This window comes from Cupressus sempervirens, chromosome 10 (genome assembly GCF_028749045.1).
Source record: "Cupressus sempervirens isolate cs-2001-9-10 chromosome 10, ASM2874904v1, whole genome shotgun sequence".
NCBI lineage: Eukaryota > Viridiplantae > Streptophyta > Pinopsida > Cupressales > Cupressaceae > Cupressus > Cupressus sempervirens.
Genome location: NC_143127.1, coordinates 325,373,953 through 325,386,387, shown reverse-complemented (window position 1 = coordinate 325,386,387; position 12,435 = coordinate 325,373,953). Strand labels below are relative to the sequence as shown.

Genomic DNA, 12,435 nt, shown 5'->3' with positions numbered 1-12,435 from the left:
TATTAGGTCACAATGTTAGAGCAACACCAGTTTCTATTGGTTGTATAGAAGTTATTTGGTCAAACATTCCTTGGTTCAAGACCTTCACCAAATTGGTAGGTTAGCCAAAATTCAAACTCTATCCTAAGGAACAGCTATCAACCCCTTTGTAGGGTTATGGTAGTTCACATAGTGCTCTTTTGCATGCATCTAAATGGAGAAATATGATTGTCCAAACTCCAAACCTTTCACCTGTTTATGTTCCAACACCTTCAAAGAAAGGTGTGAAAGGTTTCATGATTGATTTTTTGATGGGTGGTGTTTCTATTGCTGTATCCAAAATGACAACTACCCCAATTGAACAAGTCAAGATGTTGATTCAGAATCAGGATGAAATGTTGAAGTTTGGTTATCTCTTTGAGCTATACAAAGGCATTGGAGATTGTTTTGATTAAACAATCAAGGACGAAGGTATCATTTCTTTACGGAGAGTAAATGCTACCAATGTCATTCGTCATTTCCCCACTTAGGCACATAATTTTTCCTTTTAGGATTACTTTAAGAACCTGTTCAATTTTAAGAAAGACAATGATGACTATTGGAAATGGTTTGCTAGAAATCTTGCTTCTAGTGGTGCGGCTAGTGCATCATCTCTTCTTTTTGTTTTTATTTGGACTATGCTCAAACAAGGGTAGCTAATGATGCCAAGGCTGTAAAGAAAGGAGGAGAGAGAAAATTCAATGGACTTGTTGATTTATACTATAAAACTCTAAAGATAGATGGTGTTGCTAGTCATTACTATGGATTCAACATCTCATGTGTGGGGATTATTGTGTACTGTGGTCTATACTTTGGAATGTATGATTCCCTAAAGCTAGTTGTTTTGGCTAGGGATCTTTAGAATAACTTCCTTGTTAGTTTTCTTCTTCGTTGGGGTATTACAATTGGTCCTAGTCTTGCTTCATAGCCTATTAACACTGTACGTAAAATGATGATGATGACATCTGGTGAGGCAGTGAAATACAAGAGTTCTTAGGATCCCTCATGTACAAAATGGAAGCTTACAATGAAATATTTTTTAGCAATCATCCATATATCAAAATAGAAGCATGTAATACTAGAGTAATTATTGAGCTTGAATCTGAGCACAAATTTGTGAAATATATTTTAGTTGATTCTTGTTCCCTACTCAATTTTCTCATTCTATTTTGTTGGCTTTAATTTTTTGAGATCCTAGGTGCTCTTAGACAATGTAAAATACCTAGTCATTATTTTGTGACAACAATTTTGATGAAGAGATCAACAATATAACAATAATTTAGGGCTCTTTTGGTGTTTTCCTAAAACTTGATCATATTCGAGATGTTGTAGCATTTCTTTAATATCTCTAATGTAACCTTTAAGTGCTATTGAATAATAAATCATTGTGATTTTATAGAAGACATTCTTGGAAAGAGAGTGTACTGATGAATTATGGAGTTGACAAGTGTAGAGAATTTAAAGGTAGAATTTTTTTGTCATAGAAAGAGATATGGCTATCACAACTGGCATAGTTATTGATATTTTTTAATGGACGTTCATGGTGCATAGTGCCTTTAAGATGAGTACTTGTGGTAATCAATATGGTTAGATGGTGGAGAGATTTGTGATATTTGCTAAGGACATCCACTAGAATGAGGTTTAATAAAAATAAATCTAAGAAAGACCAAATGAATCTATGTATACTAAAATGGATCCAAGCATTTTGAAAAAATAAAATGCTAATTATAGATAGATTCATTTTGTACATGTGTAATAATAGAGTAAATTATTTTGTCACTGTAGGGATCTATGATCTCTGTGAGTGACCTTCCCCTCATTCAATAGATGATAATAATATCTCTTATATCTAGTTAATGCTACCTCTCAATATCACTGGTTCCATTTAATAAAAAAGAAAGCCTCTCACCCACTTGAAACTCTCAATAGCTAGATTTACCCACTTTTTTGATCCCATACCTTTTTACCGGGATAAGATTACATCTACTCTTGAACTTTATTTTACCAAAACTTAAAAACAATTTTTTTCCTATCGGGTCTCGTGCCTTAGTCTCGATCCAAATAAAACCTGATAACTTAAATTTGAAATTTTAAAAAAATATAGATGGTCAATACATTTGATTGTATATTTACATTTATAATTATAATTAGATATACATTTTTTAATATACTTTTTTCTAATAAAAATATATTAAATAAAATTACATTTATAATATATTTAATTATATTTCTAATTAAGAAAATAAAATATGTGAATTATGTTTATTTATTAAATATTTTATAAAAATTTAATTATATAGAATAGATTAAAATATATCTATTTATAATAAGAGAATTGAATATATGATAGAATATAATATATTTTATATAGTAGTTTACATCATAAAAAAAAGAACATGTTCTCTAATATAAGCTTTTACTTCCCACTTTAAAATTCTCATTTTGAAATAAATTAATGATTAATGATTAAGAAATTATTAAAAAAAAGAAGTAATATCTTAATACTAATTATTAGATACATAATTTATTCTATTTGTATTATGTTTCTTATATATTTTGTATCTATATTCTTACAATATGCTTCAATAATAATATTTTAAAGTTATAGTAAAATGAATCATCATTGACATAGAAAAATTAATATAGAACATTAGTTAAATTTTAAAACAATAAACATAAATAAAAGTGTAAAACTAGATTGAATGAGAATCATTATTTTATTTCCATGAAATTTAAAAATTATATAAAAGTTCTAATAGTTATCTTTAAAATATATAATCATTACAAATAATAATAATTAATTAAAAAACTTAAATTTATTTTCTATTATTTATTAAAAATATTTTAAAAAATATTTAAGAATGTTCTATTTAGCTTTATTTAAATTAAAATATTTAAATAATTATTTCTAACCCTTTGAATATATATGTGTGTGTGTGTGTGTGTGTGTGTGTGTGTGTGTGTGTGTGTGTGTATGTATATACATACATACATACATATGTATATATGTGTACTCAAAGTGATAATTATAAATTTTTTAACTTTAATACTTCAATTTTTAATAGTTACTTATCCCTTTAAAATACTATTAAAGCTAACATAGATTTCTTTAAGAAAATAATTTAAAAAATTAATAAAAATATTATACAACCAATCATTGTCTAGATATTCATCAAAATAAAATAAATTAAAATTTATTAATGGATTGGAGATTTCTCACCATAAGATAATAGACTCAAATTTATGTAGAATGGAAATAAAGTGACAATGAAATTTTGTGGGGACAAACTTTTCAATCATCTTTTACTATTGGTAGATGTTTTTAACTATTGATATTGAAATGTACATCATTCCTTTTAAATATGAATTATTTTTCTATCAAAATAAAATAAAATTAAAAGAGAAGATAAAGTTATTTATCCTAAGAAAATTAGGATAAAAATAATTTTAAAATACCTAATGTTGTAGTATTGACTCTATGATCTATTGTTAGGATGAAATAAACATAAGACAATGGAGAAATATCACAAAATAACTATAAAGTAAAAATCATGATTAAGAAATTGCATCAGAAGACAGTTATTAAAAAGTTTATATTGCACCAAAGCTAACCAAAAAAATCAACAACTTCATATGTATTATTAAATACATTAGATAAATTTAATTACATAGTTTTATCATCAACTATTTTTTATAATGAATTTTATGAAATGATCTTGCAAGGAGAGCATACACATGGATTTGGGAGCAGTGCCTAGATCTAATGATTGCTAAGTGGTATTCTATTTAATAATAGTTGATGGAAATCATGGATCATTTTTGCCAAGTAGTATCTTTTTGAGTTTATCATCAATTGGTGTCTTTTTGAGTTTATTGCCACTCGGTGTCTTTTTGAGTTTATCATTAGTTGGTGTCTTTTTGAATTTATCATTAGTTGGCATCTTTTTGAGTTCATTATTGAGTGCAATAAGTACTTATTGTGCATCATTAGGAAACATATGTGGCCAAATGGCTTGTTTAGGTAAGAATACCATGAGGGGGATTAAGCTCTATAGATTGTGATCAAGTTTGAAAGAAAAAAAAAGAATGATAGTCATTTATACTTGTAAATTATAAAAAGTAAGTAGGATTCATTAAAATGTATTAATATGATAAAAAAATCCATTGATAATTTATTTAGTTATTTATTTGGGTGACTAATTATTAGTGACCAATTGTTTAGTCATTTATTCTATCATTAATTAGTCACTTATTTTTGTTTCACCTTGTGATTTTACGTGAAAACCAAATTAGTCATTTATTTAGTCACTTATACTTACAAATTGCAAAACATTACTAGAATTTGATCATTTTTAGTCTTGTGACTAAAAGTTTTCGTTCTGTAGTCATTTATTTGCCAAAATTCTACTAGTGTGGGTTTCCACATTAAATCTTAGTGTCAAACTTTTGTGGATGTTATTTGTGGTGATTTACTATTAATGTTTACATTTTACAAGTATTTCATATTTAGGATAGTGTACTGCTAGTTTATATTTACTAAAAGTTAAAGAGTGAGATATTGAATACTAAGATCTAAATTTGTTTAACAACTTGTTTGTTCAACTAGTACATTTGGACCTTGGATAAATGATTCACCCCCATCTTAGTTATTCTAAAAATTCTAAAAATTGGTATTAGAGCATTATTTCTTGTAGAGAAAAGTTTGAAGGCACTTGAAGCTAAAGATCAAGATTTACAAAAAGGAAGTGCAAAGGTTGAACAAAGAGAACTTTCCTACATGAAAAAGTTTGATGAGGCTACATCTAGCAATAATTGGTTATGGTGCAATACATTTTGTGGAAAATACATATGTGGAGTTAATGACAATCCCTCTAACAACCCAACAATTGAAAGAGAAGCAAGAACACAACCAAGCTATGTTGGAGATTGTATCAACCCTAAGCTATGCCAAGTTTGATAACATTAATACCTAAAAGAATGCTAAAGAAATGTGGGATTAACTACAAACCATCTACAGAGGAAACAAGAATGTTTGGAGAGAAAAATTAGAGAGCTTGAGAGCTAAGTTTGATGAAATGTGAATGAAAGAAGATGAAAATATAGTCCAATACTATGTAAGAATCAAAGGAGTTGTTAATTCAATAGGAGGTGCTAATGGATAGATTGATGATGAAACTGTGATAAGAAATGTATTGAGAACTCTACTTCCCATTTATGCTATTAGGTTCTCTACAATACAAGAACTGAGATGTACTCCAGGTAATGTCCTAACATTGGAAGGTGTGATTGGTTGGCTTACTACTTTTTAGATGTCAAAATTTGATAATTTCACTCCTACTTCTATTGAATCTTCTTTTAAATCACAATTGATTCTAAGTAAGAAAGGAAAAAGGGAAATATGTGATAAGTGACAGTGATACTTCTAGTGATGAACTTGATAAGCTTAAAGCATTGATGGCTAGAAGACTTCCAAGAGGCAAAGGAAAGAACATGTATTAGAAAAATATGTGTGAAGACATCATGCACCTGAGAAAATTATTGGAGATAAAGAATCTGGTATTATGACAAGAAAGAGAATCATAAGTGATGTGTTTACTTTTTGAGTTTGAGCCCAAATCAATTAAAGAAGCTTTGAGGAATGAGGACTGGATACAAGCAATGAGTGAATAAATTTAGTAGATAGAAAAGAAAAAAACACAAACACTAGTACCTAGACCTAAAGAAAAAAATGTTATTGGAACAAAGTGGGTATTCAGGAACAAGTTGAATGAAAAAGGTGAAGTCACAAGGAAAAATTCTAGACTAGTATGCAAAGGATATGCACAAGAAGAAGGTATTGACTATAGGGAAACATTCTTTGCTATAGCAAGACTAGGAGTTAGAACACTACTTGCACATTATTCTTAGAAAGGATTTTATGTATAACAAATGGATGTCAAATCTGCATTTCTAAATGAGATACTTGAAGAATAAGTGCACCTATAAAAGCCTAAAGGATTTGTTGACCCCAACAAGAAGAATATGGTGTGTAAGCTGCACAAGGCTCTATATAGTTAGAAGAAAGCCCCTAGAGAATGGTATGAAAGATCACACAATTATTTGGTGAAGATTAGTTTTGCAAGAACTAATGATAACAACAATCTATACATGAAGATTGGTAAGAAAAATGAGGTATTTTTGTTTGAGATCTTTGTTGATGATATCGTATTTGGAGGCAAGGAAGCATTATGAAAATTATTTCTGATGAGATGAAGAAGGAATTTGAAAAATCTATTTTTGGTGAGATCAAATTCTTTGTTGGTTTACAAGTATATCAAATGAAGAAAGGTATCTTCATTACTCAATCCAAATATATCAAGGAGATAATGAAAACTTTTGGAATGGAAGAATCAAGATCAATTAGTACACCTTTGTCCACTAGACATAAGTTATCTAATGATATTTCTACTGATGTGAATCAAACATTGTATAGATTAATAATCGAATTTAAACTATAATTTATGTTGTCCACAATAGACCTAATATTGCATTAGTAGTTGGGATAGTTGCAAGATTTTCTACAAGTCCTAAGGAGAGTCACATGATGGTAATAAAAACGATACTATGATATCTAAATGAAACAAAAGACTATGGATTATATTACAAGAAAAATGATAAGTTTGAACTGAAAGTGTTTACTAACTTAGATTGGCTAGGAAATGTTGATAATAGAAAGAGAACAAGTGGAGGTACATTCTTTCTAGGAAAGAGACTAGTTTCATTGACAAGAAAGAAGTAGAATTGCATTTCTCAATCAATAGATGAAGTTGAATATGTGGCAGCAAAAATAAATTGTTCAAATATCATATGGATCAAGCAATTGTTGAAAGGTATGAAGGAACAAATTACTACCCAATTGTTATCTATTGTGATAACACTAGTGCTATTAACATATCAAAGAATCCTATGATAAACACAAAGACTAAGCATATTTATATCAAGTATCATTAATTGAGAGAGCTAGTTCAAGACGAAGAAGTAAAATTGGAGTATGTGAACCCTAAGGAGAAAATAGCTTCAATATATTCACTAAAGCTTTACCTAAAGATGCCCATGAATATCTAAGAGGTAAACTAGGGGTGATTCCCTTAGATAAAGTTACCTAAGCAAATATGGTGCTCTTCATCATATGTACTAATCAAACTATCTTACAAGTTGATGTAGATATACCTACTTTAGGAGTTTCCTGAAGTAGCAGTGGACGAAGGACATAATCATGTTGTATAAGTCATACATAGATGATGAAAAAAGAATTAAGTACTGACATGAAGATATCTACATGGAAAAGATGTATGAGATAGAATGTCTTTGGCATTGTTGTCAAAGAAGACAGAGAAGATGAAAGTTATTTATCCATTTAGGAAGACGAAGAGATTATAATAAAGAGGGAGATATTGTGAAAAAGTTACCATAAGACAGATAGAGAAAAACGAAAGAGGAAAATACCATAAGAAAGAAGGAGAATATTTCAAAGATGAGAGTCAAAATGAAACTAAGAATATTAATGAAGATTTGATATTGTACATAGAGGGAGTTTTCTTGATTCAATGCATATTTTGGAATACATGGTAACTAGAGGTGTTGCCATCAATGCCAAAGGGAGAGATTGTTGGAAACTACAATTGGAACAATTTTTATATTGCCATTGATGTCAAACCTTATTGGTGAGACAATTTTCTATTTGATTTAAGTGCCATATCTATTTGATTGATGAAGAAGATTTGAGAAGTTGGTCATAACAGAAGCACCTAGAGGAAAGGTTGAGTTATGAAGAGGAAACTACAAATAAACACTTGATTAGTTCAACTTTGACAAGATAAAGTGATTGTTTAGTCATACTAGAAGAGAAGAAGATAGTTGTACTAAAGCCCTAAAGAAGAAACCAAAATAGACCAAATGCATAGGCTTGACCAAGAAACAAAGAAGAAGATTAAAGAACTTGTAATACATGCCAAGTGATGCTAGTATCGACCGAGCCACAATACAAGCCAAGTAGAAACAGTGTTGACCAAGCATCAATATTGATCAAGTGATAGTATATGTGCTGAACAAGAAATTCAGTAGCGATTGAGTCACCCAGTGATGATCAAGTGCCAGAACATAGTGTTGGTTGAGTGACAATATTTTGATAGTTTATGATAAATTGTAATCTTTAGCCGACAAAGTTGATTTCTTGGAGTATTATAGAAAGAATATTGAAGATAAGGATGGATGATCTAGAACATTTAAATCAAGGGAAACCATGTTTGTGTATTTCATGCAAGGATTCTTGAAGAAGTTTCTAGAAAAGAAGAGGATGAACAAGAAAGTGAACAAATTTATTGTATGTGTTGAATTTGATTGTAAGCCTAAGATCTACAGTGATGTTTAAATGGAAAAAGATTAGAATTACCTATTTAAGGAGGTCCAAGGGCTAACCTTAAAGAGTTGTTTAGGGTTGGAGAAATTGTTGATGCTATTGACTAGTGAACTTACGTAGAAGGCTAAGAAGATTGAAAAGAGAAGTGTGATTGCTTGAAAGGTTTCCAAGTGAATCAAAAACTAAGATGTCAATAAAGGCCTATCAATGGATTAGCTTGTAAGCCAAACTAAGATTTGTATTTACAAAGTTAGTTGTATTTGTCAAATAAAAATGTGCTATTACTTTCTATGCATTGTATCAGTTTAAAATTCTTTAATCAAGGTTGACCTAACAATCATATGTAAATCCTTTAATCAAGGTGACATTCTAATGGAATGTTCTAAAGCCCAATAACAAGGCCACTCCTAACATATTGATTAAATCCTTTAACAAGGTCACATTTAATAGTGTATTTTGTAATCTTTAATGGGGTTGAATTTTTGATCAAGTGTTTGAACCTTAATGAATGACAATATTTAAAAATAAGTATCCATTTGTAGTGGCATTTTCTAAATCCACAAGACTTTTATGGGATCGGCACCCAACTTCTTGCACTTAGCCAACCTAAAAACTTTAAGCCATACATTCTTAAATAAATCATTTGAAAACTTCCTTGCAGGGACCTTTTTGTTGTCCACATCTGTGAGGAAATAATAATATTATTTTTGATATTAAAAGTAGTAAAAAAATGGATGATTGGCCCAATGAAAGAAAGTAGTGACATAATCATTAACAACTAGAAAAAATAATTTTATTAATTATATTTCTATCGTCGATAGTTGCATTAACCATGTTTACATTTGAAGAAATAGAGAGGACCCTAGGTTGAATAGAAGAGTGCTTACCTTCTTTACATCTATTCCTCTTCACTAGAAACCATATCCCAAAAACATATTATTTTAGGTAACATGATAAGTTTTTCCAAAATAATATCTTTGAAAGATTTCATGTGTTTTTTTTCTATATCCCTAGTTCCACTAGGCGAATTGTAATCCATTAATTATAAGGTACCTAAACCTTTAATGAACATTAACTAGGAAGTGCTTACAGAGTTATAAAATTAAATGGGAGAAATAACTTCACACACAAGGAAAGAAATAAATATGCAAACATTTAGAAATGAGGATCCTTTCTACAATATATTTTTGGCTTTTCCTTTGTACACTTTTGTAAAGTATGTTAGTTTTTCTTTGTAGATCAACTCTTAGGCTTTGGGCTTGGGCTCTTATGGATGGTTATCTCTAAACATGCATGTTTTTGACTCTTTCTTTGTATAACAAATTTTTCCAATTTAATATTTTATATTCAATGCCTCTTTGATACTTTCATTTTTAAAATAATATAATTTTATTCTTATTAAATTAATTTTAATAATTAACTCTTTTATTGAACATTTTCTTACTAATTATATTTAGAGAGACAAGATTTAAATTATATCTATGTTAACTAAATCAGTATTAATGATTATTTTATTATTATAAAATAATGTTATTGATGCTTCGTAATAAAAAAATCCTCGGGTCGGGTGGAGATTCTTCTCTCGGATTCATAAATAGTCCTAATATTTTATCTTGTCCTTTGTGGAGTTGAACCAGACAAAACTTGGCGAGTACAGATTCGCAAAGAAACCATTGGGCCTCCAACGAAAAACAAAAGTGGAAATTAGGTGGACGAAGGGATCTTTCTTATGGCTCTGATCATTTGATTCCAAGTGTGGGAATCCATATGATTAATAATCCAATACAATCTGATCTTCACATGGTACAATGATGCTGATTAATGGGGCGTAAGGCTACTGAGTTCTTTCCTATAAATGGATGGTGAACTTTCTGGGATTTCCAGAGATTGCTATTTGGATTGAAGAGCCAAAATAAGTGGCTGAATTGAGTGGTTATAAGGAAAATCATGGGTGGAAATGGGGATACGAGACCTCATGCTATTTTGGTTCCTTACCCTGCCCAAGGGCATATCAACCCCATGATGCAACTCGCCAATAAGCTCGTCCAACAAGGATTTGTTATTAGTTTCGTCAGCACCGATTACAACTATTCTCGTATTGCACAGGCCAACAAACAAGCTTCTCTCGGGGAAGGTGACATTCGTTGGGTAGTCGTTCCAGACGGCCTTCCTCCTACCGATACTCGCTCAGACTTTGCCCAGTTGTGTCATGTGACAGAAATCGTCATCGTCTCCTTCATCGACGAGCTGATTGGGGAGATGAAAATGCAGGACCCGGAGGAGGACATCTGTTTGATAACGGACTGCTTGGCGTCCGCCGCATTAGACGTGGCCAAACGTCACCGAGTTCCAATGGCCGCTCTCTGGTCGACCTTTATTGCCACCTATGCTCTCGTCTATAATTTGCCCATTTTCCTTTCCTCCTCTCTCCTCCCTCCAAATGGTAACCACAAAACATTCCCTTGGCATGAATACGGATTTATCTAATAGTAGAATAATAGTTCTGACTGCTTTACAGGAGTCCCCAAGGACTGTACGATGGTGAAATACCTTCCTTCCATGCCGCCTCTCTGCTCCGCACACCTTCCTTGGGTTGTTGGATTCAATGAAGCCCAGCAAGAGTTTTTAATCGGCTTCATTGAGCGTTACATGCAAAGAACCAGAGAGCTCAAGTGGGTGTTATTCAATTCTTTTTATCATCTGGAGGCCCCTATAATCGATGCCCTAATTGCACAAGGTGCTTCGGTATGCTCGATCGGTCCCTCCATCTCTGCTCATAATTCAGAAACCACGGCGAGCTTCTGGTCAGAGGAAGCAGAATGTTTGGAGTGGCTGGACAAGCAGCCTCATCAGAGCGTGGTGTACGTGTCTTTTGGGAGCCTTGCAATAGTGAATCAGAAACAGTTGGAAGAGTTTGCGCTGGGTTTGGAGGCCACCAAGAAACCCTTTCTGTGGGTTGTGCGGAGCGATCTGATGGACGGTTCAAGCGCCCTATTTCCTCCAGGATTCGTGGAAGCCACCAGAGATCGGGCATGTTTTGTATCATGGTGTCCACAGACGCGGGTTCTTTCTCATCCTTGCATCGCCTGCTTCTTCACTCACTGTGGATGGAATTCCACAATGGAGAGCGTTGCCATGGGAGTTCCGATGCTCTGCTGGCCTTACTTCGCAGACCACTTTCTCATCTCCGCTTATGTTGTACACGTGTGGAAGATTGGCCTCGCTTTGGCTACAAACAGCGATGGGATAGCAGGAAAGAGGGAAATCGAGATGGGGGTGAAGAGAGTGAGTGAGGATAATGAGATGAAGGCGAGGGTGTTGGAATTGAGCAAGAGAGCAAAAGATGCGGTGAAGGGCGAAACGGGATCATCTCACGTTAGTTTCCAAGACTTTGTGAAGGCGATGAAAGAGGAAATGCGTCGCAAATAGCTGTTGTTTGTGGAGGCGGCGTTTTTTCTTTAATATTTTAGATCGTGTAATCTCAGCTGGCACTGTTTAACTCTGTTCTGTTCATCCAATCCCTCGTTTATTTGGGATGATTGTTGACTTTCACCCCTCTCCCTCCGTTTCGTGTAGACAATGTTGTTGTTTCAATAAAGGAACAGGTAACCCAATTTCCCCGACGCAATGCTCAATCAGAGGTGCCTATAAGCGTTAAAACCCTAACATGATGTGCCTGTTCTTGAATGCATATTAATTTATCTCAAACTATTTCTCTATAGCTATCATGAAATTCAATAAATTCAAGTTCCGAGTTGTCATTGGACTCTCTTTGAACGTTTTTCCGAAACTTGCAATCATAGTCTTTAGAGGATAATTAAGCGAAAATTATATTGCCTTCATACCTAATCTACCTTCATAACCATAGCTATACTATGTAAATAAAAATGTATACTTCAAATTCTAGACGAAAAATTTAGATATTTAAAATTGACTTATTTACAAATAAAATCATTATTTTTTTCATTCAACTCATTTGTATTCATAATACTTTTAGTACCATTTAAAATATCACGACC

General features: G+C 32.0%; 1 protein-coding gene and 1 pseudogene across 1 annotated transcript; both read left to right on the top strand.

The window, feature by feature from the left end:
* The first annotated feature begins 203 nt into the window (after positions 1-203).
* LOC149533937 (ADP/ATP translocase, mitochondrial pseudogene) lies at positions 204-9,450 on the top strand (annotated as a pseudogene).
* Positions 9,451-10,363: 913 nt separating this feature from the next.
* LOC149533936 (UDP-glycosyltransferase 85A2-like) lies at positions 10,364-11,845 on the top strand. Its single transcript, XM_089806598.1, has 2 exons — positions 10,364-10,859; positions 10,935-11,845. The coding sequence occupies exons 1-2, from the start codon at positions 10,364-10,366 to the stop codon at positions 11,843-11,845; spliced, it is 1,407 nt and encodes a 468-aa protein (XP_089662724.1).
* The last annotated feature ends 590 nt before the right edge of the window (positions 11,846-12,435 follow it).

Bases quoted from the DNA above. Each gene is read 5' to 3' on its own strand.
- LOC149533936 (XM_089806598.1), top strand. From the start codon at position 10,364: ATGGGTGGAAATGGGGATACGAGACCTCATGCTATTTTGGTTCCTTAC. The intron at 10,860-10,934 runs GTAACCACAAAA...ACTGCTTTACAG, and splicing joins CTCTCTCCTCCCTCCAAATG to GAGTCCCCAAGGACTGTACG.